This window comes from Numenius arquata, chromosome 16 (assembly GCF_964106895.1).
Source record: "Numenius arquata chromosome 16, bNumArq3.hap1.1, whole genome shotgun sequence".
Classification (NCBI taxonomy): domain Eukaryota; kingdom Metazoa; phylum Chordata; class Aves; order Charadriiformes; family Scolopacidae; genus Numenius; species Numenius arquata.
The window spans coordinates 17385759-17413652 of NC_133591.1; the positions used below are offsets into that span (position 1 = coordinate 17385759).

The window sequence follows — 27894 nt, forward strand, 5'->3', positions numbered from 1 at the left end:
GGGGGCGCAGGGGGGCTCTGCAGGCAGCGCTACACCCACGCTCGGGGGCTGCTGAAAGCTGCCGCGAAGGGCGGCGCCGGGACGGCCCCGCGGGGGAGCGTCCGGGTGCACCGTGGCCGCTCAAGGGGGCCAGGCCCGAGCTCCACGGCGCGGGCGGGCGGGCCTCCTGCGGCGGCTCCCCGCGGGGCGGGAGGGAGCCGGGCGCCCGGAGCCCGCGGCGCGGCGGCTGGGCTGGGCTCCGCGGGGCCGGGGCCGGACCGGGCACCGGGACCCCCTCTCGTGCCGCCTCGCGCGGGGGTGGGCGGGGTGGGGCCGGACCGCCCCGCCCGGCGCGAAGAGCCAATGACGGCGGCGGCGGGCGCGGGGGTGGGCGGGGCCGGGCGGCGGGAATCGGCGGGCGGCCGCGGCGCTGCGGGAGCTGGGACGGAGCGGGGGTCGAGCCGAGCCTGAGCGCGGGGACGCTCTGCCCCGGTCGTCTTTTGTTGTCTGAGTTCCCGCTGGCGGCGGCAGCGGGCTCCGGCCCCGGCGGGGCGGGCGGGATGTCCCAGGAGAATCTCCTCGGCATGGATGAGGGAGCGCTGCGGAAGCTGGTGAGTTCCCGCGGCGGGTTGGGCCGGGGCACGGAGTGCGCTGCCCGCAGCCGTTGCTCGCTGGTGGCGGCTCCTGGGGGGAGCAGGTCGGCGTGTGCCCGGTGGTGCCCCGGCTCCTTGCGCCCCGCCGAGGGCGGGGAGGTGGCGGCTCTCTGAGGCGCAGGCAGCCTGGCGACTTCTAGGCGCTGAGCGTGGGCCTGCCCGCACCTCCCTCCGCAGGCGGTGGGCCTGCCGCAGCCCCTCAGCTCGGGGAGTGAGCGGGGCCGCTGGCAAGGAGCTGTTGCGGTGCTTGGGGGCTGCCGGGTAGCAGCACCTCAGGGGCCCGAGCTGGCCTGGGTCGGCACAAGCCCTTGTCCTGCCTCAGTGACTCCAGAGACTCTGGCCCCGCTGCTTTGGCCACACTTGGCCCTTTGTGCTTAGGCTGTAGTGTCTGTCCCTTGACTCTATCTCTTTGGCTCCTGCCCGAGATGTGTACTGCCGCCGGACCTGCTCGCTGCTCTCCTGGTGCCGGCCACCATTTGGCCTGAGTCTCTGCTCCGGTGTGGCCTGGGGCTGGCTTGGTGCCAGGGGCTGCTCCCCAGACCCTGTGCCCGCACAGATGGGCATCCCCTCCTTTGTCCGAGTCACTTCCCTGCTCTGTTTGTTCCCCTGGGAACCAGAGGCGGAGGTGAGCCTTGGCCTTGTCGCGGATGAGCGCCTGGGTGTCCCAAAGGTTGAACTCTGGGTGTCAGGCTCTGACATGCTTGGCCAGGGCTGTTTTGGTGGGAAGCCCTACAAAAGTTCTACCTGACTATGGGCAGTCCCACCACCTCCCCTCCAGCCCTGGGGCACCACGAGCTTGGGGCTGGGGTTTGCTGGGTGCTCCAGGAGCTGAGCACAGAGTGGACCGGGCTAGCACTGGGGAATGGTTACAGCAGGAAGCTGAGTCAGCTGGGAAGGCATGTGTGCGTGACTAGGAAAGAGTCGGGGTGCCACGGCACCAGTGGGAAGCGGGAGCTGCGCTCTGCTGTGGGCAGGGGGTTGGCATGGGGCCCAGAGCCAGAGCCTCTTGATGTGCTATCCTTGGCCTGCTCTGGGTGACAACGCATAGACCTGCCTGTTGCTCCTGCACTGAGGAGCCCACTGGTCTTCATGGGATGGCGTCGAGGCCAACAAGGGGCCCTGGAGGTGTGGGGATGGGTGGTCTGGGTTTCTCCCCATCCCCCCAGTGCTCCAGCTCTGCCATGTCCCGGCTGAAGTCTCTGAGCTGAGATGGAGCCCCAGGAGCCATGATGGGGGTGTGTAGGGAGGTTGTGGTGTGGCAGGGTCTCCAGCCAGCTCGGGGAGGTGGATCTTACCCACGCAGCAAATGCTGCTTCTCCTGGGGTCTTCATCTTTAACCAGCTGGGGCTTTGTATCCCCAGAGTACCCTGCTTGTGGCGTGGGTCTCCCTGCGCCTCTGTGGCATGGGCTGGGGAAAGCCTGATGTGAGGCGGGGAAGGAATTATTTTTCTTTCTGGTTAGGTTTTGGCTCTGCTCAGCTGGAAGAGGATTAGCCCATATAAGGGAAAACTGCCTCTCCCACCGCTTCCTGCCTGCTCCTTTGCTCTCCCCAGCCCTCGGCTCTGGGCTGCTTCTCCTCCTCCTTTCTAGCAAGTAAGACCTTGGCAGCAGCATGTGACATCCCTAGGGGTCCTGGAAGAAGGAGGCTGAGGGACATGAGCAGGTCCCTGCAGCCCCCTCGCTGGGACTGTGGCTGGACTGGGAGCTGCTGGGGAGCCTCTGCCCCCCTGCCTCCTTCCCTTAGGTATCCATGTTGTTCCCTCCCCAGCTGCCTGCTGGTACCCTGGTCTTGGGGAGGCCAGCTGGGATGAACCCATGGTGCAGCGTGAAGATGGCAAAGGGCTTGGAGGAGCCTGGGGAGGGAGCTGCAGGGAATGGGGTGGGTGCTGCTGCAGGGTGGCCCTTACCTGGGTGTCTGGAAGCACATGGTGATTTGAGCACTTGGGGCTGTGCTGAGCTCCAGGCTGTGGTCAGCTGGCCCTAGGCTGGGGAATGCTCCCCTCTCCCACCCCCTCTATATCTCAGCCTGATTAATTAAACAGGCATGATGCAAATTCCTTTAAAGGCAGGGCAGGCTTGAGCTAGTAAAGTCATGGCCATGAGGTCCCCTTTGGCAAAGGCTTCAATGGCCCTGAGGAGCATTGCATCCCTGCCCTGTCCCCATCACCAAGCTGTTCTTCCTGCTTTCCTCTGCCTAGGAGGCAGCCACATTCTCCATGGCTCCTTCCAAAGGTGACAGCAAAGCCTGGGGCTGCAGGAAGTTCTTGATGTGCCTGGCCCCTTCCCCAGAGCGGTTTCCCTGTGGCTGGGCTCCAGCCTCCCAAATGCTCTGTGCTCAGCCGCTCCAGGGAGCCAGATGGATGCAGGGCTAATTACAGCCCTCCCAGAGGAGCCACTAGCCATGCTGGGGCTCTGAACACTGCTGTGCTTGGGCAGCATTGGGAAAGCAGCCCACGGGTGCCTTGCCAGCACCCTTTTCACAAAGCCACTTTGTGTGTGTGCTGAGGCGGGCGTTTGCTCGTAACCATTAATTTGCTGCCGACTGGGCAGGGCTGGTGGGGCCCTGGCATGTGCTGATCCCTGGGCCTGCCTGTGCTGGCAGGGTTGGGCCCCTCATCCCCTTCCCACCCCCTGGCTCCAGCTGTGGTTTCCGGCATGCTCTCCCTCGCTGCTGGCCATGGAGCCTCCAAAGCCACTTGTTTGCCTCATCCTGGCTTCCTGCTGATGTGGACTTGGGCTGAGGCTCTTTCTCCTGCCCCTGCTGCTGTTTCTCCTGTGGGGGAAGCCTTCCAGGATCCAGGTGCATGTCAGGTCCCAACTGGAGTCTCCTGGGCAGGGCAGACCCTGGAGCTGGGTGTCACACAGCATGTGGGTGCCAGGGTGACCCCTGCTCTGGGGTGTGCAGGGCTGGTGTCCTGTCATGTCCCACCCTTTCCAGCACTCTTGGCTCCTACAGCTGCTGCTCCCCTGTCGCCCTGAGCCACTGCTGGGACTGAGCCATGCACCGCCAGCAGCTTATTTAGGGAAGGGCCAGGGCTTCAGCCTCCTGGTGTGCAGCGCAGGAGTGTTTTTCTGTCCTCGAGGCCTTCGCACAGCTGCAGGGAGAGCCATGCTTGCCACGGAACCTCTGCCTTCAGCTCCTCGTTTTGCGCTGGACCAGGCTCCATCACTGCCATCCCACGCACAGCAGAACTGGGCTGCCTGGCCAGCCAGAGTGGCCACTGTGTCTGCTGGAGTGGCAGGGGAAAGGCCCCAACTCGGTACCTTTGTCCTGGCAGCCAGCGTCCCTGCCTGTGGGAGCATCCCCAGGGTGCAGAAGCTGCATGGGGCAGGCAGACAGGCATAGCGCAGACAGGAAATGGGAGGTCCATGTGGATGGAGGGACTGGTTTCCTCCCTGACATCACCCTGCCCCGGCAGCACAGCAGCTCTTACTCTTTCCTGCCCTTATGCTGGTGGGGGTGCTGGCTCTGGGTAAGAGCCCAGGGGGGCTGCAGGCTGCAGCTCCAGCCAGGAGGCAGATGCTTGTGTTGCTGTGGCATGTGATAAGCAGCTGCAGCATACTGTGAGGGATGGCACTGCCAGCCAGCATGGTGGGGGCTGCCAGGGTGGGAGGGAGCACACCAGCCTCAAGCAGCTGCCCCCAAGGTTGCACGCATTTTTAGTGCTGGGCTGGCTGGGGAGAGCTGTCTTAGGGGTCGGTTGTCCTGGCTGTTGAGAATCTTGCTGGGATCTTCCCATCTGGGAAAGGGTAATGTTCCTGGCTGGGCCTCGAGGCTGGCAGGGGCTGGAGGATCAGAATTTTGGCCACCACTGGGGTGGTTCGTGGGGGCTCTGTGCCTGCTGGCTTCACTGGGGTGGAAATATCCTCACCTAGTTCCCCAGTCCCTGAGGAGGGAGGGTGAAGTGTGATGGCTTTGCTGAGGTCTTGGTGCAGGGGGGTTTCTGCTTGCGGATGGTGGTTTGGCACCGTTGGCACTGCTCAGCCTGGGTCCTGCTGCGGGACTGACCATGGGTTCCCACTGCAGCGGAATTTGAGGAGCCTGGACGAGTGGCCTGGTGGTGGCCTGTGGGACTGGAAGGAAAGGGACTGATGCTCTTGTCCTGTGGCACAGCTGCAGCTGCTCCCTGCATGCTTGACGCTGACAGCAGCTGCTTTGGGTAACAGGGTTTATTTTTAGCGAGCTCCATGGGAAATCACCTCCTGGGTTCCCAGCACTGTGTTGGTCTTGATGTCTCACAGCAGGACAGTGGGAGGACAGTGGGGCCGTGCCTGCCCTGGCTGGCCTTTCTCCACAGATCCAGCGGCCTTCTGCGCCCCTTCAGTGTGGGTGGGCTGTGCATGGCCCCCTCAAAGCACTTGGGCCGGTGGCAGGGATGGGACTGTGGACCTTATCTGGAAAAGGGGAAGCAGTTCTGGGTGCCCATGCCAAGTCCTGGCGGGCAGCCTTGGGTGGGCTGAGGAGCACCCATGAGATGTTCATGGCAGGGCTGGGGTCATGGCCACACTTCCCACATACAGAGGGTTGGATTTTGATTAAGGACAGATTCCACTCATGGATTTGGCTCCAAGAGCTGGGTGAGGGTGGGGAGGGGTGTTGGGGGAGACCATTTCTTAGTGGGGTGCTGAGACCCTCCCAGTCAGCACCTTCTGGGGGCCACAGGGATTTCACTGAATTTCACTGAATTTTTTTAGAGTTGGAAGGGACCATATAGATCATCTAGTGGGATGGGAACAAACTCTGCTGCTGGAAGGGCTGGCATGGGTGGGAGATCTCGTCCCTGTGTGGGTGGCCATGGGGGGACAGGGCTGCAGGGAACCAACCCTTGGGGACTACATAGACAACCGAGGGGCGTTCATGCCATGTGCCCCTGTCTCCTTGCCCCTCACAAGCCTGGAGGTCTCAGTACCACTGTGGCAGCCCTTCCTTACCATGGCTGGTCCCAGCATCCTGCCCTTGGGGGGGCCATGTCTGCTCCCCGTGGGACCTGGCAGTGCCGGGCAGCATGTGCCGTGTGCGTGGGCCCTGCCAGACAGATGGTCCCATTGTACAGTGTGTGGGCAGCCCAGCGGAGGGTGGCACCAGGGATGAGCCAGGGGGCTGCAGTGGCCAGAGCTGGTGCTGAGCCCTGCCCTGTAACACCCAGCTGGAAGCAACGCTGGATCTGGCTGAGCGACGCCGCATTCGCTCGGCCATCAGGGAGCTGCAGCGGCAAGAGCTGGAGCGGGACGAGGAGGCGCTGGCATCCAAGCGCTTCCGCACAGAGCGTGGCAGCCTCCGGCAGGACGACAAGGAGAACTGGCCACGGTGAGTCTGGCGTGGGGCTGGGGTCCCGCTCACCCCCTGCCTCTGCCCCAGGGGATGGTGGCTTCGATGCCTGGCCCCACTGTGGCTTGGGCACATTTGGGTGGGTGTGAGAGTGGGAGCAGCCTGGTGTCAGACAGCTTGGCATGCGAGAGGGGCCCATTGCCTGAATTTACCGGCTGCCCACAAGGGGACTTTGCTCCCGAGCTCCCACGGCAGCTCCTGGCTGCCTTCTCTCCCCCCTGCGCAGGTCCCGGCGCCTGGAGGAGGAGCAGCAGGCAACCCTGGCTGCCTTGTCGAGGCAGCTCGAAGCCATCACTGATGTGGAGGAGCTGACAAAACTGGTGAGTGACCGTGTGCCGGGGCTGACCGTGTGCCGGGGCTGACCGTGTGCCGGGGCTGACCCTGCCTCTCTCCCGGTTCTTTCCCTCTTGCAGCTGCGGGCGGCGGGTGAGTATGAGGAGCGCAAGCTGATCCGAGCTGCCATCCGCAAGCTGCGGGCTGAGGAGATTGAAGGTTAGGCACTGTCCCCACATCCTGGGGGTGGCTACTCCAGAGAGCCCAGGATGTGGGCAGCTCCTTTCTAAACACTATCTTTGCTCCCATCCAGCTGCAACCCTGGCTGGAAACACACAGAGCAGACGGAAGGATGGCAATGAGCTCCCTGCTGCGCCCGGGGATGTGAAAAGCAGCCAGAGGGATGATGCTGAAACTCCAGCCCAGGCTGGGAGTGGGAAGAACAGCTCAAGAGGCGCTACTGAGCTGCCGGCCCTGACTGAGAGCGGAGAGAGCCATGGCGAGGGCAGCACTGAGCCCTTGGCCACAGCTACAGCTAGGAGTGAGGAGAGCAGCCAGCGGGATGATGCAGAGCAGCCAACGCTGGCTGTGCCAGGCGAGAGTGGCCATCGGGGGGCTGCAGAGCTGCTCTCTGCTCAGGAGCCAGAAAGCTCAGCGGTGAGTGCACAGGGCACTGCTGGGGGGACAGGACCACCAGAGACCTCCTTGCCCTTCCCTTGGGCTCCTGTGCCAGTCTGCCTGGAGCATAAGCCCCCAGGCAAGCTGGGTTCACCCACCTGAGGGGACAGGTGCAGGTGGAGATGGGGTCTCTGGGGACATGGGGGATGTAGCTGGGCTGTGCCAGTGTGGCCCTAGAAGTGGTGAGCTGGGGCTGGGACCTAAGGTCTGGGTGCCCTGGGCTTCTCCCTGAGGATGCAGCCTGGGCAGAAGTGCTGCAGGTGAGGGATCAGCGGTGCCCCTCCGACCGCTTGCTGCACCCCTCCCTGCTGTGACTCTGTGGGGATGGTGCTCTTGGGAGGTGATGAACGCTTGTCCTGTCTGCAGCAGCTGCTTGCATCAGTCCCCTTGTGCAGGCAGAAACCTTGATCCTCCCTGTGCTGATCGTTCCTGCTGGCCCTTGAGGGGCCGAGGCTCGCTCTAGAGTGATGCTGGTGCCCACCAGCCATGGTGGGGACTCTCTGGCTGGGGGAAAGATGAGCTGATGGGCAGGGCTGGAAGGAATGGGTGAAAGCCTGGGTTTCCTGCGGAGCAGTGGTGACCCCACAGGGGACAATGACTCTGGCAGTAGGAGGTCCCTGCAGAGACACTACGCAGGGTTGCCCTTTAGAGGAGAGGGTGGAGAAGGGAGTAGCAGCGGTTGTATCCACAGCTGTGTGGGAAGGTGTGGGTCCCCACATCCACTTCCATTCAGCCCAGTTTCCCCCTCTGACTGCCCCAGGGCCATGGCAAGAGTCTGTGGGGGTATGGGGGACATAGCCCTGTGCCACCTTTCAGCATTGTCTGCCTTCCCCATCTGGATGTGCTGGCACACTACCCCTGGTCCTGGCCGTGCTGGGACATCTTCCGAGCAGCCAGCAGGGCTCTCCCACTCTGGCTGGCTGATTATTCCAAACCCAAGGCCATTCCCCTTAAACAGCAGCTGCAGTGGCACCTGGGTTTGGATCCTGGTTCCCCTGTGCCCCCTCAGAGAGTCACACCAGCACCTGGAGCCCGTGGTGCTCCTAGAGGCACTGGCAAAGCCAGGACTGGCCCCCTGTGCTACTGGTCACACCAGAACACCCTGGCCCTTGTCAGGCCTGTGTCATGGACATATCTGTCACTTGCATGTCCTTGCCACTCTGATGTGAGTGTGTGGTCCTGCACCCAGATCATCCCATTGTTTGTCAAACAGAGCTGGTGGTGCTGTGGGCAGGGACAGGATGATGCAAAACTGGGTGCTTCCTGTCTCGCAGAGCCCTGAGGTGCCTGGGCTGGGGGGCAGGAGGGGGCAGGGGCACTGGGCAGGGGCTGTCCTCTCCTCCCACCTCCTGGCATCCATGCTGGACAAGGCTGTTGTACTCATGGCAGGGGCTACAGAGGAATGCAAGAGCCAGCTCCATGCCCTGGTGCTTATCAGCCCCATACAGAGGAGTGCCAGGAGCCCCAGAGGTGTGCGGGGTTTGCCCCCCCCCCCCCCCCCCCGCCTTCATTAGGCACAGCGTCCCCCTCCCTGCCCAGTGGAAGCAGCAGGGTGTGAGGACACTTGTCCCCCTGCCAGCCTTCTGCAGTGACCCCTGTGCAGGGGTGGTCTGTCCATCCCCAGCAGCATCAGGCAGGGACCTGAGTGTCATGGGAAACTGCAGCATGTCCCTGGCTGGGCAGCAGGGATGGGACAGGGTAACCCAGTCAGACACCGGGGCGGGGCTGGTGCTGCTCTCACCCCCTGCTCTCTGCAGGCCTATGAACAAGACGACGTGGTGGAGCAGGAGCACGTCCCAGCTGGGATGCAGGAGCTACGCAGTCAGCAGGCAGGAGACCCCCAGAAACCCAGTACCCAGGGTGAGTTCCCAAATGCCTGTGGCAAAGCCCATCCAAGAGTGTGCCTGGGGCCAGAGCAGGGCCATGGCCGGCTGTGGGCAGGGGTGGGAGGATGGAGAAGGCAGCATGGCATCTCCCAAAGGTGCAGACAGGGGAGCCAGGCGCCTGGTAGGGCTGCAGGAGCAGGGGTGCTCTGCAGGCAGCCTCAGTCTATGCCCTTGCAGAGCCTCTTCTCTCTCCCACAGCCATGGTCTCAGGGACTCTCGTGCTCCTGGAGCTGAAGCAGGCCCCGGAACCTGGTCTGGAGCTTGAAGATGGTGAGGAGCCAGAGCAGGTCCAGCTGTGCTCCCTGGGCGAGGCTCAGCCCAAGGGGCAGCACCAGGTGGCCTGGAAGGAAGGGAGCCCACGCAGCCCTGCCACTGCCCAGGAGCCCAGTGGAGGGCAAAGCCACTGGGTGGAGCAGTCCCCCATGGGCCATCCCAGTGCTGGCAGCCGGGGCAGCCAGGTACAGAAGTGGTGGCACAGGCTGGGGTCGCCCCTGCCCTCTTCACCAGAGGCTGGTGGTCCTGTGGGTGAAGGCAGCTTGATGGCGTAGGAGGGTGCGTGTGCCCCCCCAGCTTTGCCCCTTTCCCTCCCTGCAGCTTGGTGTCGGGGTGCGCAGCCAGGTGCCAGCACCGGCCAGGAGGCGTGGTGAGCCGCCATCGGGTAAGTGCAGCCCCATGGGGGGAGTGCTGGGGCTGTGCCCCCCCGCCCCCAGCTGGACAATGCCCTTTAGGGGGCCTCTACTGCGTCCCTGCCCTGCAGCACGTGCATCCCAGCAGCATGGGCAAGGGCATCAGCCCTGGGGATGTGACAAGTCCACAAGGGCTGGGGCAGGAATGTGAGGGCAGGACGTGGCCAGGCTAAGGTCATCCCCAGCTGGTGGCCATTTGCTGCCTGGCTGTGTGGTAACAGTGCCTGCCCCAGCTGGGTGCTAGGGAAGCAGGGTGCCTGGCGGGCTGTTTACCAGTCCCCCAGCTCCAGGCTGGGTGGCAGCACGGCCATGAAAGGGAAACGGTGCCTGCAGCAAACTCCAGCCTTTTGCATTCTTTGTCCCAATAAGGCCAGGAGCTGTGCGCTGGCTGGCCCTGACCTTCCTGAGGCTGCACTCGCTGGCCCAGCCAGGGCCCAGTACCCTCTGGGTCCTCCCTGTAGCCTTGAGGGATCACAGTTGCCAGCAGCTGCCTTCTTCCTAGTGCTGGGAAAACCATCCCTGAGGTTGTGGCTGTGCTGGGAGGAAACAGGGGTTAAGAAACCAGAGCAGTGCTCTGTCCCCAGGGTCAAGGTTCCCACTCAGGGCCACCCTTGCAGGCAGAGGCCCCTTTCCTCCAAGAAGCCCTGTGGGTCTGCTGGCTCCTGGGAAGGCAGAAACCCTGGGGAGATGCCATGGGATGGTGGGCTGCAGCACGACACGCCACCGGGGCGGAGGGAAGTGTGCAGGACCCAACCCACTTTGCCTCACCTGGGGGCTCAAACCTGGGTGCTGGGGAAAGGCTGAGCTGCCCTCCCGCTTGGGCATCAGCAACTCCGGCCCCATGCCAGAGTGCTGCCTGTTCAGTGCCTGCCTGCACCCATGTGCTCCCTGGGTGGGGGCTGAGCCACTGGGCCCCCTCACCCTCCTTTTCAGAGGCAATGCTGGGCTAGCCCTGCTCTGCCAGGCCTGGTGGGTGCAGGGGTGATCCCTATCTCTCTGCACAAACCCTGGGTACCACTCACTGTGCTGATGTGCTGATAGGGCACAGGTACTCCAATCTGTGCCTTGCCCTCCCTTACAGTGTGGTTTGGCACTGCAGGACACAGCCGGCATCCTGCAGGTGTTGATGGGTTTTGGCAATGTGCTCTGGGGACTGTGGGGTGACAGGGAGGGGGACCTCAGGGTGCTCTGCTTGGGAGGGGAAGGATGGCAACAGCACCCTGTGCTGCACTCATCCCCTGCTCCCTTGCCCCGTTCCTTGCATATCTGGCCTGTCCCTTCCCAAGTGGCAGTGCCTACCCAGGACCTAGTGGGGACCCCGACTCGCCTGAACACTCACCGGTGGGAGCAAGTGCCCTCCTCCCTATGCCCGACTGGCCGCACAGGTAAGGTCCTGGGCTGTGGCTGCCTCTGCTTTCGCCGCTTCCCAGTGGATGGAGATCTGCGATGTAGCAGCGCTCTGTGGTGGCAGGATGCTGCTGGCTGAGCAGGGCTGGCTGCCCACCTGCTTTACTGCCCCCTGCTCAGCACCCATCCCTCCCCACCCGTGTGCATGAGCAGCCAGACCCCAGCAGAAGTGGAGGGGCAGAAGCTTTGAAGGGCCGCAGGCACCTGGGGTGGGGGAGCATTATCCAGAGGGGTTGCGTGGGTGGTGGGGTGTCTGGGGGACAGCATGCGTTGTGGGGTGCTGCATGTGTGGCAGGGGACCGGGGGATGGGGGTGACGCACATCGTGGTGCATGCATGGTGGGGTGCCCTAGGGCAGGGGGCAGCATGCATTGTAGAGGGGATCCGGGTGGGGGGGGAGCATCATGATGCATCGTGTGGGGCTGGGGAGAGGGGTGCAGCATGCGTGGTGGGGACACCCGTGGGTCGCTGCAGTCCCGGTGACCCCGCCGCGCCTCTCCCCCGCAGAGCCGAGCCCCGCCGGGCCCCCGCCGCGGGCCGCCTCGGTGCGGGAGCGCGCCCAGCGCTTCACCCCGGTGGGCCCGGGGCCGGCCCTCGGCCCGACGGGGGCGGGCGGCTCGGGGGGGCGGGCCAGGCCCGGCCAATGGCAGCGGGGGCCCCGCACGGCCCCGCCGGGACCCGCTCAAAACGCGCGCGGCGGCGGCGGCGCAGAGCAGCGCCCGGCCACGCTCCCGGTCCCTGCTGGCCCCGGCCCCGGCCCCGCTCCCGGCCTCGACGGCATGAAGACCTACTTCACCATCGAGATCAAGGATGGGCGCGTGCAGCACCACGCACCCCGCGTTGTGGCCGCCCCCGGCAACCAGCGGGCAGGTGGGCACCGGGCAGGGAAGAGGGGCAGCGCGGGCAGGGCACCCATCGGGATGTGGGATGAGGAAGATGGGTAGTGCAGGCAGGTGGTGTCTGTCGGGAGACTGGGTAGGGAAGATGGCAGCTGGGCAGAATGGCCGTGAGTGGACATAAATCAGGGAGGTGGGACTGGGAAAGGTGGGGAGGTGGAGGTAAAGGGTTGCCAGCAGACAGGTAGGCACTGGCAGGACCATAAGCACAGTGAGACAGTGCTCCTGACTGGATGACATGCACAGTTGGGCAGTGGAGCAAGTGGGTGCCACTGGGCAGGTGGGTACTGAGAGGTTGGTGGGCACCAGTGAGCAAGTAGAAACCAGCAAGTGTGTGGGCAGCAGTGGGCAGGTGGGCAGTGATAGGCCAGCCAGGCACTGATGGGACATGTCAACAGTGGCATTTGGGTGCTGGTGACCTAGAGGCTGAGCGTGGGCACTGCCAGAAGAGCAGAGGCTGTGGGCAGGAGCATTCCTGGCAGCCCTCACCCTGTGGCAGGGATGCTCAGCCTGCTCAGGGCATCTCAGTACTGGGAGGCCATCTGGCCCTGCATCTGTCCCCATCCCCACCATCCTGTCACCTTTGTGCCCAGGGTCCTTCTCCATCCCCATGGCCCTGCCCCCTTGTCTGCCCCATGTTCATGCTCTGTCCCCACTGACCTGCTGGTCCAGGGGAGTCCACGCTGTCCTGCTCTGTCCCACCCCCACTGCATGGTATCTGATCCAGCCCTGCCTGCCCCCTGGCAGTTGTGGCTGGCTCGTGATGTTCCTGGGGCTGTCCCTCGCACCAGGGAGTCTTGGCTCCAGCTGGAGCACTGCGGAAAGTGCCCTTTCTTGGGGAGAAGGTCGAGCCGGCATGGCAAGAGGGGGCTGGCTTCCCCATCCCTTGGCTGTTCCCAGAGCCCTTCCCCTATGCCAGAGCTCAGTGTCTGCCACTGAGGCAGGATGCGTGCGGCAGCCAGGCAGCCCAGCCGGAGCCGATCCCCAGGCGCAGGGCTGAGCGTGCCAGGCTGGGGCTGGGGCAAACCCCGCATGCCTCTTGCTCCTCTTACAGAGGTGACCCTGGGGCTGCGGGGCACTCCCATCCACATCACCACCATCCCCAGCAGCGGTGGCGGTGTCTGCAGCGTCAGCAGTATCAGCAGTAATGTCACCAAGGTGAGTGCCCAGAGGGGCTGAGTGATGTGGGGCCATGGCTGACTTGGGCACCGGCTCAGGGGTGCTGGGCTTGGGAGCAGTGACCCAGGGTGGGGCGGGTGGGTGCTGACAGTACAGTCCAGAGGCTCTGACTGGTTCTTTACAGCCAGGGGAGACCCCAGGGTCTGTGTGTGGATGTACAGCCCCAGCCACGTGAACCCCCTGCACCCTGGATTGTGCTACCCTGCACTGTATGCCAACATGGGTTGGAAAGGGGGGGGAGGGAGCTTTTTGTGGATCCCCATCTGTTTAAAACACCTCTTAGGCTGGTGGCAGCTCAGGGAAAAGCTTATCACCACCCATTTCTGTTTTCCCTCCTGGGAGTGGACCTTGACCATGGCACTGGGGACCTAGTGTAAGGGGGAATCTTCCTGAAGGTCTCTGACTCACCCTCAAGCCACAGGCTGAGATCCTGGCCTCTCTTGCTTTGCAATCCCGAGCCAAGAGCAGAGCAGCAGCCCCAGCCTGCCTGGCTTGAGGGATTCTTGGGCCCCCTGGGTGCTGGGGGCAGGGGTGCTGGGTGTGCATAGGAGGCAGCCCCGTGCATGCAGCCCTTCGAGTGCTTTTATCTTCTCCTGCCCATCTAGGGTAATGCGAGGCGCTCGCACACGGGGCCTTGGCAGGAGCTGGGATGTCAGTCATGGTGCTGCCTCGCTCGTGGCCCTGCACGCGCCCAGCTGCCTTTGTGGGCACGGCACCGCCGGTGGCCATGGTGCTGCTGGCTCGCTCCGTCCTTGGTTCAGCCCCCGCCAGCATGAAGCAGGCAGTGCCTGCAGCCTGGCAGGGCTGCCCTCCAGTGCTGCCTGCGCTAGCTGGCGGGTCCCACTGCCCATGGGCAGCTCGCCGCATGAGAGGGGTGACTTCCCCACGCTAATGCGCTTGGGCAGGCTTGGCCCAAGCAGCCCGTCAGCTCTCATTAAGGTATTAGCGGCACTGCCTGGCGGGGTGGGGGGCTCAAGACCCATTGACTGCCTAGCGGGAGCCACGGCTGCCAGGTGTGTTTCCAGCGGGCAGGGAGGAGGAGGAGGAGGAAGCAGCAGCGGTGCTGGCAGCCCTGCCAGGTAGGGTCGATTGAGGGACTGGCAGGGTGTGGGGATGTGGGGACAGAGGTTACTGCATCATGGCCTCTTGCTGGTGGGGTGCTGCCTATGGCCATTGTGTGGGGACCTGGGGAATTCATTGGGCAACACAGGGGGACAGGGGCCCCCAAAAATCATAGCTGGTAGCTGAGGCCTTCACACCGGTGTCAGCCTGGGGCTGGAGATGTTGGTGTGTTGTGGGTGATGCTGGCCAGGAGCAGAAGGGCACTCGGATGAAAGGGTGTGTGGGTGGTCCCTGGCCCTGGAGTGCACTCGGCATGACGATGGTCTGGGGCTGCTCCCGCATGGGGGCTTTACCCCACCCGTTGTGCCCCACAGCCCCCCCAGGCTGGCTTCGAGGGCACTGGCAGGTGTCCAGAGCAGGGGGGGGCGCTCGGCAGGGCTCCCCCTCTCCAAGCCTCCTGGACCTGGAAGTGTTGCCAAGTGTCAGTGTCTGCCTCGGCACCCCTGTGCGGGACCCCCAGCTGCTGCGACAAGAATAGCCCAGTGGGCGCGGAGCCGTGCCGGGCCAGCCTCCAGCCGGGGGTGGTGCCCCCAGCACCCCTATAAAGGACAGAGGACAGCTGAGCGTGGCTCGCTGCAGTGCCTGCTGGCTCCAGCGCTGCCACCATGCCGGGGGTCAGCCTGGAGGGGCTGGTGCAGGCCGGGGCAGCTGAGCTGGTGGAGCTGCGGCGGGAGCTGGGGGCTTTCCGGGGGGTGGTGGATGGGCAACTGGAGCAGGCGTTGCGGCAGGTGCAGCCCCTGGTGCGAGCGCTGCGGGTGCTGGAGGAGGAGCACCTGGAGCTGCAGGCAGAGCTGGTGTGCCTGGGCCGCCACCTCGACCTGCTGACACTGCGGCTTGGGCCCCAGGAGCCCCCCAGGAAGGACCTCAGCACCCTCTTTCTGGAAGCACAGGACCCTTGCGCCCACTTTGAGGGCACTGAGGAATCCACTGGCCCTGTAGCCCATCCGCCCACTTTCTCCAGCACACGCCAGCAATCGACCCTGCATCTCTCCCGGAGCAACAGTGGTGTGAGTGTGGGCAGCCCTGCCCCACGGCAGCGCCTGGCGGGGGGGAAGGGAGGGTGGCACTGGCCCATGGGGCTCCTGGCAGCCCTGAGGGTGTCTGGAGCCAAGGTGAAGCCCCTGGCATGAGGTGGGACCATGGCTGCCATGCACAGGCAATGCAGCGTCTCTGGGATCTGCCACCATTTGGGCTCAGTGCTGCAGTGAACAAATGGTGTCTGCCTGCTCTGCATTGCTGGCATGCCAGCCAGGAGGGCAGGTGGGCTGCAGACAGCTGTCCTGCACCCCCTGTCTGACACAGCGGTGGTGAGGTGCAGGTGGTGGCATAGCTGCACATGGCCGGAGTCACCTCCTGCCAGTGGCTTTGACCCTGCACCTGGCCCATGGCAGGGCACCAGGACGCCAGACAGGGCCAGGTGTGTGGCAGAGCTGCTTCAGCCCAACGCCAGCACCTCCTGCCTGCTGCTCCCTGCCCTATTCCGGGCCTGGCCCGCTGCCTGCCGCACATTGCTGGGGGATCGTGCTGAAAGGGACTTGGCGTCCTGGCTTTGCTCTGGCGGGGGCCAAGCTGGCCCAGATCCTGAGTAGGGATGTGGGGGAGGCTCTTGATCTCCTGCACAAGCTCTTCTCTCTGTTAAGTCCCTTAATTCCCTGGAAATCCCTTGTGCTGCTAACGGTGTGCACTGGCCTTGCCAGCACCTTGCCCACTGCTGGGCAGCAGGCACTGCCCAGCCTGGAACATCCGGGCAGCTCCTGCCTGCTGGAGGGCCCCGTCAGCCTGCCGTGATGGGGGCTGGGGAATAATTGGGGCCATTTTGGCAGTGAGACTGGGAGCAGGTCAGCGACTGCTGGGCCCTCCCACGGCAGGGGTGCTGCAGGAGGTTGTTGCACTCCCCTGCCTGACTCGATCGCCATGGATGCCTGCACTGTCCCACCATCTGTGAGCTCTTGCGTCGCATGTGGCACGTCTTCTTCAGGGTCCCCACTGCCTGTGGCACTGGGCAAGTGTCAGGGCACTGGGGAACTTGGACCCTGAGCAGCATGGGGAGGAGTGGGAGGGTAGCCAAGCTGGCGGGGGCTCAGTCGCACTGTGCTGTCCTTGTAGATGGAGCCCAAGGTGGTGGAGCAGCCCCAGGCGCCGAGGTTGGAGGCAGAGCTGCCCAATGGTATGGAGAAGGTCCAAGTGAGGGAGCTGGAGAGAAGGAGCAAGCTGAACATCGAGGAACTGAGCAGGATCGAGGATGAAGATGTTCTGGATAAGATGGTACCCCTCTGCAGCCGGGGCTCCTGGGGAAAGGCGAGGGGAAGCCTGAGCTGGTGGCAGAGGGGTGATGCTGACCTCCAACTCCTCCTGCAGCTGGATCAGGCAACGGACTTTGAGGAGCGACGACTGATTCGAAATGCCATGCGGGAGCTGCGCCAGCGCAAGCGAGGTACTTGGGGATGGTGACCCCCACCCCGGGCAGGGGCTCTGGCGGAGGCGTTGCAGGTGGAGCTGGCAGGGTGCTGGGGTGGGGCCTGGCTGTGGTGAAGCAGGAGGGTGCGTTGGGTCTTCTGCTCCCCTGGCTGTGTCAGCCTGAGGACATCGTCCTTCCCACGAGCCAGTTCTGGACTGGCAGCAGCCAGCAGGGCCCCTGGCGTAGCAGGGACTGTGCCCACTGCCCCTGCCTCTTGCTGATGCCATCTCCCACCCGTGTTTGCAGACCAGCGGGAGAAGGAGCGGGACCAGCGGCTGCAGGAGACGAGGAGCCAGGCTACAGCAGGGAGACCTGGCCACACCACGGAGACCACCACCACTCAGAGCACCCAGTCGGCTGATGGCTCGGCACGCAGCACCGTCACCAAGACTGAGCGCCTCATCCAGTCTAGTATGGGCTGTGCTGGGGGGGCAGAGGGCTTCCTTGCCCTTTGTGGGGCTGTGCAGTGTCTTTCCCAGTACTCTGCCACTGTAGCTTCTCTCTGCTGCTCTTGACACTTGTCCTGGGTCTGGCTTGACAATGCTGGGAGCAGGACTCTGGTCCAGGGCTGAGTTTTACTGCATCTCCTCTGGCTTGCCCAGAGCCTGCCTGGGGATCTTTAAGGGATCTGCTCTGGCAACTTCCCACCTGATCCTCTGCCACATCAGAGTGGCAGGGGCCTTGTCTGCACCTTGGGCCTATCTCCTGTCCCCTATGCCTCTGCTCTCCCAGTCCTTGGGTGGCTCAAGTCAAGAGTCACTGCAGGGGGCTGAGGGATGCTCCAGCTCCTTGCTCCTTTGCACTGGCCTCTTTGCTCTGCCTGAGGGGCATGTGCCATCTGTCGCCCCTCTGCCACTGCTCTGGCTATGGCTCTACCACCTGGGACTTCTCCCTGTTGCGCTATATGGATTCAAGGGTGCTTGGCAGCAGTGAGTGCTGCTGCCCTCGGCCCCAGCTTATCCCCCATTGCCTTGACCCTGCAGGCGATGGCAGCAAGACCTCCCGTACCACAACCATGGAGTCGAGTTACATGAGGAGATCAGACAGTAAGAGCTTTCACTGCCCTTTCCCCGCAGCATCCTCTGGGCGTAACACCAGGGTTATTGCTGCTGTCAAGCCATCTCTGCCTCTGGCGTGGGCAGAGCCCCCCACCTGCCAGGCACTGCTTCCCTCAGCTCCTGCCCAAGGCCTCTCTCTTTCTCTCCCTGTGCAGATGGCAACAGCACATTCGTTCAAACGAAATCATCCTACAGCTCCTCTTCTAAGAAGACAGGCAGGTGAGCAGCGGTGCCTTCCTGGGGCCAGCCCCAAGGAGTCCCTGTCAGCCATCTGCTTGTACAAGCCCTCTCTGCCCAGCTTGCAGTGTCCTCATGCAGGGATGTCCCCAAAGTCTCCTGGTCGTTGGGGCACACTTGTTGTCTCCAGCAGTCCCCTTAGGTCCCTCCATGGGCATGGAGATGTCTCTGCTAGCTGGGGACCTTAAGCCACCCTGCTTCTGTCTCAGGGACATGGAGGTCTCCAAAGCACCAGGACTGGCAATGAGCTGAGGCCACCACGTGCCTTTCTCCAGGCTGCATGCGGCCCCCTTAGTCTTGTCTGTCTCTCTCCCAGCATCTTTGACCGTGAAGACGAGAGTGCCTCCAGGCAGAGCAGCCTGGCCGCGCTGGAGCGGCGCCAGGCTGAGAAGAAGAAGGAGCTGATGAAAGCTCAGAGCCTGCCCAAGACATCAACCTCGCAGGCTCGCAAGGCCATGATGGAGAAGCTGCAGAAGGAGGGTGGGAGGTGAGGCTGGGCCAGGGACAGGCTGGCTGGGGTGGTGAGTGCCACATGAATAACACCCTGTGTCTTCTGCTGCAGCTCGCCAAACCCTGCAGCAGCACACACTGCCGTGCAGCGCTCCTCCAGCTTTGGTGTGCCCAACGCCAACAGCATCAAGCAGATGTTGCTGGACTGGTGCAGAGCCAAGACCCGGGGCTATGAGGTGAGTGCCACCTCCTCTCCCCCTCCCCAGGGCCAGTCACTCTGCCCCTCGGTAACTATCCTGCCCTTGCAGCACGTGGACATCCAGAACTTCTCATCCAGCTGGAGTGACGGCATGGCCTTCTGTGCCTTGGTCCACAATTTCTTCCCTGAGGCATTTGATTACAGCCAGCTGACGCCCCAGAACCGCCGCCACAACTTCGAGGTGGCCTTCTCCTCCGCAGAGTACGTAGCTCCTATGCCATCACGTGGGCTTAGGGTGGCTCGGGGTGGTTCTCCTGCTCGCTGCCCAGGGTGAGGGGGGCAATGGCACTGGAGGCGGGTGTCCGTCAGCATAATTTCCTTCATGTCATGCAACAAGGTTTGGACACCAGGGGGAAAGCAGTGGCTGTGTGGACAGAGCCATGAGAGGCCAGCGCAGCCCAGTCTGGTGTGGCGAGGGTGGGCATGGGGATCTGTGCTTTCTGGGGGGGAGGCAGAGCACCCAAAGGCAGGGCAGCAGGCCTTCCTGGCCACAGGCAGTACATTCCATCCTGGTGTGCTGGATGCAGGACCACAGCCCCTGGGGAGTAGGGAGTGGGGTTTGTCTGTGCCAGGTGCCTCCTGTCACAGTCGTAGGAGCTCAAACACCATTGCAGCTTCTCCAGTCTCTTCCCTTCCCCTTTTGCTTCTAGTTTTCCTGGGTGCTGAGAGTCGGGAGTGCATCCAGCTGGAGGGCTGGCAGCCAGCCCCTCTCTCCTTCCTTCTGTCTCTCTCCCACCCGCTCCTCCTCCCCTCCAGCACCCTGCCCAGGGGCAGGGCTGGGTGGGTGGGGGTCCCATCCCAGCCAGTGCCCGGGGCGGTGGTGTGAGCTGGGAGCTCCCATGAGCTCCCTGGGTGCTGTGGTGCTGTTCGGTGGAGCGAGAAGGGAGCCATGTGCCTGGCTCTTGGTGCTCCTGATAATGGACTTTTTGCCTTAATTGGGGAACCGGTGCGTGGACTTGAGAGAGCCATCGATCTCTCCAGCCTGGAATCCAGGTGGCCTCTCGTCCTTCCTCCTCCTCCTCCAGCTCTTGTGAGCATCTTCTCCCGAGCTTCCTGCACCAGGACTGTGCCATGCGGTTCCAAGCGGAGCTGGGCAGGAGGGCTGGGCTTACCGCTCCCATCCTCCCGGCGGGTCTATATAGGGGCTATATAGAGCGCCGCTCCACTCTGGAACCCGCTCCCCGAGCACCTGGCGTGCCAGAACACCTCACTTCTCTTCTGTCTGTCCTCCCCTCTAGACCTCACGCCTCTCCACGCTGCTCACCTACCCTTCCCCTCCCTTGCTTATGCCCCCCCAGATCTCACTGAATGGCCTTGGCGCGGCGGTGCCTGGAGCCCTCCTGCCCCTGCATCGTGCATCTCCAAGAGCATGCGAGAGCAGAGCAGCATCTGCCCGGGGCGGGGGACGGGAACTGCATTGATCCATGTCTCTTGTTTTCTCTCTTCCTCCCCTCCCCAACTGGGCTGCGGTCACTGGCTTGCCCCTCTCTCTCCCTGCCCCCAGGAAGCACGCGGACTGTCCGCAGTTGCTGGACGTGGAGGACATGGTCCGGATGCGCGAGCCGGATTGGAAGTGTGTGTACACATACATTCAGGAATTCTATCGGTGCCTGGTCCAGAAGGGGCTGGTAAAAACCAAAAAGTCGTAGCCCATTTTCACCCCCCCGGGAGCGATGGTGAGAACCTTCCCCTCCAAATACCTGCCGGTGCCCCACCACCACCCCTTGGCCAAAGGGCCGGGGAGTGGCCACCACAGCTGGGGTAGAGGCTGGGGGATGCCAGTGGGTGAGGGGCGAGTCCTGGTATTGTTGGCTGGTGGGGCCAGGAGAGGGGTGGAGGTGGCCGGCTGGCCTCTGGCCTTCCAGAATAGCACCCATGGGGTTTGGGGAGGAGGGGACTGTCACCCTGGGGGGCTGTTTGCTTTCCAGCCACAGGGATGGCACTAGCGGGAACAGAGCTGTCGCAGCTCTTCCCTCCCTGCTGGCAGGGGCTGACCCAGGGGATCAGCTGCTGGGGACGCCACTCTGGGTGCTCTGCAGCAGCATGAGCCTCAGCAGTGCTGCCTGGGTGGGGGTGAGTCCCCCCGGGATGCCCCAGCATCAGTGCTTACACTTGCCCCCTCTCAGTCCTTCCCCCTCCCCTGGGGTATGCGGGGACTGCCGGCTGCAACTGGAGGGGAGCTGCAGCCACTGCTGCAGGGCCAGGCGTGGGCAATGGTGCCCTGCCTGTAAGGCGCTGCCTGCTCATATATGGGCAAGAGTGGGGAGCCTGGAAAGTGTGAGTCAAGGCTTGGGTCCTGTCTCGTCTTGCAGTATTTGTGTCTGTCTTCAGGGGCATCCCAGCTGGCGCTGGAGCCCTTGCTCCCCCAGGCTCCACCCAGCACCAGCACACCGGGACCCAAACAATGGCTTTATAAGGGCAGAGCTGCTTTCCTTGTGCTGCTGCTGCTTTGCCATCACCCCCTGAGCTGGGGCTGGTGGTGGTGGTGGGCCTCTGGAGCTCAGGTAGGGGCTTTCCCAAGGCCCCCCTCTCCCAAGGGTGACCAAATCATGAGGTGGGGGCCGGTGCCTGCCAGGCTGTGGGCTCAGAGCTCATTGCTTCCATTGACTCCAGTGCAGCAGAGGCCCCGTGGGGAGAGCTGGTGGGGTAGGGTGCAGGAGCAAGGTCCTGGCAGAGCTGTGGGCCGGGTGGCTCTCCTTGGCCCTGCTGTTCCCCAGGGGGCTGGGATGGGCTGTGCTGCGGGTCTGAGGTGTGCAGTAGGGTTACTGCAGCCTGGGGAGATGGGGAGAGGGCCTGGGGTGGGGTTGGTGGTGGTGTGATGGTGGTGGGCAGACCCTCCTTGTACTCTGAGCTGCCCAGTGCACCCTGTCATTGGGGCAGAGCCCCTGCTGGAGGGTGGCCCTGAGGCCAGAGCAGCTGGGCTAGCCATGGCATCAGCGGAGGATGCTGGTGCGTGCCAAGCAGCCCCTTGGTTCTGGTGCAGCCCCTGTCCTGGGCACTTATGGCTACATCAGCCACTATTGGCAGCAGCAGCCTGGGGTGCTCTGGCACCATCTCTCCCCTGCCCAAGGGGCTGCAGGGACCCAAGCAGGGCTGAGGAGTGGCAGCAGAGGTAGAGTTGTTTCTGTACCTCATCCACCACCCCCCAGCAGAAAGGCAAGAGGATGCAGGTGGCCAAGTCCCCTCTGTGCCCTGGCTGTCATGACTACCCAAACGGTGCTGGCAGCCCCCTCAAGCTGGAGTCCCCCTGGCTGCCCAGGGAGCCTCAGCTTAGGGGGAGAGAGAGAACACCTGCAGCCCAGGGAGCTGGATGATGAGGGCAGGGCTGCCATCTCACAGAAGGGGCAGCAGCAGAAACCAGAGGCTGCAGGGATCAGGGGGACAGCTGTGGCTGCTCTGCCAGGGCCCCCCAAGATTGACAGCTGTTGGGGCAGGCCCTGCACAGACCCCAGCATGGCACCGGTGCCCAGGCTGGGAGGTGGTAGGCATAGGCCAGTGCTGAGCTGGTTGAAGCTGGATGATGCCCACCCCACCAGCGGTACTGTGCTGTGCCTGGGCTCCAGTCTGGGACCAGAGCGGGAACTGGGCTGGCACAGCTGATGCGGGGCAGTGGAGCAGGGTCAGGGCTTGTGGCAGGAGCAATGGACAGCGTGTGACCAGGACTGCCCTGTACTGGCCCTGGACCTGCTGGGAGGGAGCAGGGGAGGGCAGGAGCACGGCACAGACACATATGGGCAGGCAGGTCTCTCCCTACAATGTACCAGCATCAGCTGGAGGAGAAGGAGGGTGGGACAGCCTAAGCAGTGGATGACTGCCAACACCAAGAGCTGCAGCAGAGAGCACCAGGATGGCAAGGGGTGCAGGTGGGCAGCCCCCATTGCAGGCAGCATGTGCTCTTCCCAGTGCCAGGAGGGGCAAGACTGGGGGTGCTGAGGGGTGGGCCAGAGCTGAGCGAGGGTAAGGGCAGCAGTGCCTAGTGTTAACAGGTCCAGGGTGCTGTGGGACCCTGTCCCAGCCCCCATGGTGGGGCAGCCCAACTACACTGTGCTGAAGGCTGTGTCTCTGCAGGATGCTGGCGGACTGCGTGCCTCTGGTGGAGGTGGAAGACATGATGATTATGGGGAAGAAGCCAGACGCCAAGTGTGTCTTCACCTACGTGCAGTCCCTCTACAACCACCTGCGTCGCCACGAGTTGCGCATGCGGCAGAAAGAGTGCTAGAGCCTGCCCTGCCTGCCACCCTGCTGCCCCCTGCTCTCAGGGCTGCTGGTGCACAGGGGAGCTGCCTGCCCCAGGAGGGTCCAGGGGGACCACTGTCCCCCAGCCACACTGGGGACAGGGGGCTCCGCCACTGGGGCATGGCTCTGCCTCACTGGAGTTCCCTCTGCCCTGGCGGGCTGCGGGCTGAACCCTGTGGGCAGGGCCAGGCAGGTGCTGGCAGGGATGCTCCCCAGCTTGGCTCGCCTCCCGTGCTCCAGTGTGTTAAGTTATTTGTTCTTCAGGAGTTGTTTGTCCTATGGGAAGCACCCCTGTGTCCCTGGGGAGGCCTGGGCATGGCTGCACCCTTAGGCCCAGGGCTGGCAGGGGTCAGCAGCTGAGCAGGGTCATGCAGCCCAGCTGGGTCGTGGTATATCCCACAGGCATTGTACCCTTAAGTGGTTCTCCTTGCCACCCTGCAAGGAGGCCCCTCTACCCCCTGCAGGCCCTGCTTGGTGCCACCTCCCTTGTGACAGCTCCATGGCCCTGTGCTGACACCCTGCTTCCCGCTGCACATATGCATCCTGGGGCAATTCCACACCGTGGGGGCTGCAGCACCCGTGTGCCGGGGAGTGGGCGGGGAGGCAAGGGGTCCCAGGGGAGTGAGGGGCCCAAGGAGCCAGGACAGCAGACCCCACTCTCCTCCCCAGCTTGGGGCACCACGTGCTCAGCGCTGCTTGCCCCTCCATCACAGCCTCTACACCCACGTTGACACGTGTACCAACACCAGCCAGACAATAAAGGTTTATTCTATAGGGTGATGCCTCTGCCTTGGGTCCTCCTCCCTGGCTGTACCACTGCTTTGTGCCACCAGTGCAGGGCACAATACAGCACCCGGGGAAGGGATGGCAGCCAGCCCCTCTGTCTGCAGGCCCACTGCTCACCCAGCCCAGGGAGGGAACACAGGGCATATGCTGCTCTTCCTGCTCAGGGACAATGCCCGGAGCTGAGGGGCACCATCCACATCCCGCCCTGACCAAAGGCTCTTGGTTTGCTGCCTCCCCCTCCCCCCCCAGGGCTGGCATAGGGAGAAGATCCCACGTTGTCACTAAGGCTGTGCAGAGCCAGGTCTGCAGATGGTGCAGCCATGTCCCGCTCCCTTCCCTAGCTGAGGGCCAAATGTCCCCACTGGGCCACCAGTCACTGGGCTGTGGCTCACCACTGCAGGACCTATTTGTGGGGTCACACCTATGCCCCTGCACCCCAGTAAGGACAGCTCATCCCAAGCTGTGGTGCTCATCCATCCATCAGGAAAGGGGTGGCACAGAACAGCAAGGCTAGGCCATGGGACACAGTTTGTCAGCTCACCAGTGGTGGCTGTGCACCCAGGGTAACTCTGCCATCCCCTCCCACCACTGTGAGGGGCTCTGGGGCACCCAGCTCCTCCTGACACCCAGTACAGAACAGTGCAGGATGTGCCCCACAGAGCCCCCCGCCCCCACTGGAAAGACAACATAGTGCAGCCCATCGTATGCAAGGGCTTTACTGGGAGCTGGATACAAGACAACCCCGCTGGGGTGTAAAGCCATACCCCCGGGGGGCAGCTCTCCCACCTCCAGGACTCAGCACATCTACCCTCAGCACCTGGGGCTTTCTGCTGAGGGTTTCATCCTGTCCCATGCAGGTAGGATACCACTGCCCAGCACCAGGAGTCAGCTAAGCCTCAGGGCATGGCAAGGGAGCATGAAGAACGCTGCTCCTCCAGACCGACCGGGCTGCAGGGGAGGGAGGACAGCAACAGGCATACAGGACCCCTGGGATGTCCTCAATGCCCAGGGAGTCCCTGCCCAAGGCTAGAGCCACCCAGGGCAACCTCAGGGCAGAGGCTACACAGCCAAGAAACAGCAGGGGCAACTTTGCCACTCCAGGGCACTGTCCCCAGCTGCTGTAATGCCCTCATCCCTGCGCAGTGAGGACTGGCTGCAGGATCCTCTCCCAAGTGTGGCACCCCCTGCTAGAGGTCTGGGTGTTCTCCCTCATCACGTTCAGGTGGGATCTTGCTGTCAGCAGTGGGAGCTTGAGGGGGCAGCAGGATAGAGGGAGGCTTGGCAGGGGCAAACTGGAACTCCTCAGGCACAGGGGCATCAGGTGTCTCCTTGCGGTAGAAGCCCAGCTCCTGTACCAGCTGGTTGATCTCCTCACGGGTCATGTCACTCAGGGGGATTCTCTGCACGCAGACAGGGATTGCAGCCTGGTGCCTGTGGGACACCAACCACCCCAGACCCTCCAGTGGCAGCGGGTGACATGCTGCACACTCACCTCCAGCTCCTCGTATCGGTGGCTGAGGAGCACGAGCTCGGGGTCAGCGCCGGGCAGGTGCTTCATCTCCAGGTTATGGCTGGGTGGTGTGTTAAGGAGCAGACAGTGCTGGACAGGCCCACGTAGCCCCCCATTGCATCCTCTGTCACATCCTATTCCCTCCCATCCCATCCTGTTCTCCATCCAATCATGTTCTGACCTCATCCCATCCCAATCTGTCCTATCCCATCTCATCTCATCTCATCCTCCAGCTCATCCCATTTCATCCTGTTCCGCAAACACCCCATCCTCTACCCCTCATCCAAACCCGTCCTCCAACTCATCCTGTCCCTCATCCCATACCATCCTCTGTCCCATCCCATCCCTTCCCAGTCCTCATCCAGTCTCACTCTGTCCTCCACTGCATCCTGTCCTGTCCCCCATCCCGGCCCGCCCCCATCCCGTTCCCACCGCCCATCCCGGCAGCGCCCCCACCCCGAGCGCTGCTCACGGCTCAGGGCTGTCGCGGCCACCGGCGGGTACTAGAGGGGAATGTCCTGGGTGACGAAGGCCTTCACCTGCGGGTAGAGCGGGCAGCCGGGCCCGGCTCAGCGGCGGGGCGGCCCCGGCGCTGCCCGCCCCCCTCCCCCGCGCCGGTCCCGCGGCACCTACCTCCCTCAGGCGGTTCAGCCGTCACCCGCCGCAGCTCTGGGGGAAGAGAGACCCCGTCACCCCGACGGCGCCCGCGCCGACCCCCCCGGCCCCCCCGTGCTCACCTCCACCTTGCCCCGCGCCAGGTCCCGCAGCTCGGCCCCGCGGGGCCGGGGGGGTCCCGGGCCGTCCCCCGCCGCCAGCGCCGCCACCAGCAGCGACAGCGACAGCGACAGCGGCAGCATTCCGGCCGCCACGTCACGGGCGCGCGCGCGCGGGCTGCCCCGCCCGGGCCGGGCACGCACACGCGCACGCGGGCGTGCGCGTGCCCGGGCCGGGCGGGGCAGCCCGCGCGCGCGCGGAGGCCCGTGCACGCGCAGAGACACGCACACACGCCCTGCGCTCGCTCACGCGCTGTGCATTTACACACACGCTCCCCCCCGCCCCGGCACTCACACACACACACTTTGCACGCCCCGCCTTGCACGCACACCCCCTTGCACACTCACACCCCTCCTTGCACACTCACACCCCCTTGCACGCTTGGCGCTCACACACGCACATACCGTGAACACCCCGTGAACACACTGAAGCCCCGCCCACGCAGGGAGAAGGCAGAGAAAGGAAGGGAGAGGGACCAGTGGGCTGAAAAGAAACCGAATCTACTTTAATGAAATATTAATAGTAATATAAAAAAGTAGTAATATAATTAAGAAAATAATAAAATATATACAATATATACAAACCCAGTATCAAGCTCCTAGGATGACAATTGCACTGGGAAAATCCTGAACTGGATCTGCTGACAACGCTCCTGATGCAGCCCAGGACACACTGAACCAATTGGCCAATTCGATGTCCACCAGAAAACCCAGGGCTTTTTCTGCAGAGCTCATTTCCAGCCAGGTGGCCACCAGCATGTCCCGGTGCCTGCGGTTGTTCCTTCCCATGGGCAGGACTTTGCACTTTCCCTGGCTGACCTTCCTAAGGTTCCTGCCAGCCCATTTCTTCAGCCTGTCCAGGTGCCTCTGGATGGATGCAGAACCCCCTGCTTTATCAGCCCCCCTCTCAGTTTGGTGGCATCTGCAAACTTGCTGAGCGTGCACTCTGCCCCATCATCCAGGTCAGTAATGAAGACGTTAAACAGGACGTGACCCAGTATTGGCCTCTGGGACATACCACCAGTTACTGGCCTCCAACTAGACCTTGTGTCACTGACAACGGCCCTCTGAATCCAGCCATTCAGTCAGTTTTCAATCTACCTCATCATCTGCCCATCCAGCCCATACATCAACAGCTTCTCTAGTAGAATCTGATGGGAGACTGTGTCAAAGGCCTTCCTGAAGCCCAGGTAGACAGTGTCCACCGTTCTACCTGCTTCTGCCAGGCCAGTCATCACAGATCATCACAGAAGGTGGTCAGGTTGGCTAAGCAGAACTTCGCCTTGGTGAAGCCGTGCTGACTTCTCCCAATGACTTCCTTGTTGTTCGTGTGCCTGGCAATGGTTCTGAGGACCAGCTGCTCCATCACCTTCCCCGGGGATGGAGATGAGGCTGAGCAGCCTCTAGTCCCCTGGGTCCTCCTTTGTGTCCTTCCTGAAGTGACATTTGCTCTTGTCCAGTCCTTTCCCAGTTGCTATGATTGATCATAGATTATTGAGAGTGGCCTTGCGGTGACACGAGCCAGCTCCCTCAGCATTCACGGATCCATTTCCTAAGGGTCCATGGATTAGATCCTCTTCCACCAAGTTCCTCTTCCCATTGTGCTCCAGCCTTCCCCAGGTTCTGGGTCTCCTGAAGGCTGGTGTTACTGGTACAGACTGAGGTGTAGGAGGTGTTCAGGACCTCTGCCTGCTCCATGACCTTTGTTGCCAGGTCCCCTGATCCTTGAGGCACACACAAGTGTGGATGCACCTGAAGTGCACCAATGTAACGCCTTCACACCTGCCTGTACAAACAGCTGCACATCAGCACAGCCACATCACCACACACGAGTGCAGCACACACACACTCAGCTGCACGTGTGGCACCACACAAGTCTGCCCCAAGCGTACATGGGCACTGCCAGCTGCAAACACACCCACCACAGAGCAGACAGCCATGGGTGTGCAAACACACAGCAGTCACACAGGTGTGCACACAGTCTCACACACAAAAATGCACACAGAAATATACGCACACAAACACACACGTACACATATG

At 63.1% G+C, this 27894-nt stretch overlaps 2 protein-coding genes across 2 annotated transcripts; one reads left to right on the forward strand and one right to left on the reverse strand.

Annotated features, from left to right (window-relative positions):
- The first annotated feature begins 419 nt into the window (after positions 1 to 419).
- SMTN (smoothelin) lies at positions 420 to 23560 on the forward strand. Its single transcript, XM_074159872.1, has 21 exons — positions 420 to 590; positions 5780 to 5940; positions 6188 to 6281; positions 6375 to 6453; positions 6548 to 6891; positions 8670 to 8772; positions 8997 to 9256; positions 9393 to 9456; positions 10771 to 10869; positions 11398 to 11760; positions 12841 to 12944; positions 14978 to 15094; positions 16194 to 16352; positions 16446 to 16521; positions 16792 to 16956; positions 17529 to 17591; positions 17759 to 17822; positions 18157 to 18327; positions 18403 to 18526; positions 18599 to 18750; positions 22618 to 23560. The coding sequence occupies exons 1-21, from the start codon at positions 540 to 542 to the stop codon at positions 22766 to 22768; spliced, it is 2964 nt and encodes a 987-aa protein (XP_074015973.1). The 5' UTR covers positions 420 to 539; the 3' UTR covers positions 22769 to 23560.
- Positions 23534 to 25942, reverse strand: SELENOM (selenoprotein M). Its single transcript, XM_074159873.1, has 5 exons — positions 25819 to 25942; positions 25715 to 25750; positions 25586 to 25620; positions 25064 to 25142; positions 23534 to 24971 (listed from the first exon to the last, which is right to left on the reverse strand). The coding sequence occupies exons 1-5, from the start codon at positions 25936 to 25938 to the stop codon at positions 24759 to 24761; spliced, it is 483 nt and encodes a 160-aa protein (XP_074015974.1). The 5' UTR covers positions 25939 to 25942; the 3' UTR covers positions 23534 to 24758.
- Positions 25943 to 27894: the final 1952 nt, after the last annotated feature.

What these genes read in the sequence shown, in the direction of transcription:
- SMTN (XM_074159872.1), top strand. Translation starts at nt 540, where the DNA reads ATGTCCCAGGAGAATCTCCTCGGCATGGATGAGGGAGCGCTGCGGAAG. An exon ending in GCGTGGTGAGCCGCCATCGG is followed by an intron (nt 9,457 to 10,770) that starts GTAAGTGCAGCC and finishes TCCCTTCCCAAG; the next exon opens with TGGCAGTGCCTACCCAGGAC. An exon ending in GTGGCCTTCTCCTCCGCAGA is followed by an intron (nt 18,751 to 22,617) that starts GTACGTAGCTCC and finishes GTGTCTCTGCAG; the next exon opens with GATGCTGGCGGACTGCGTGC.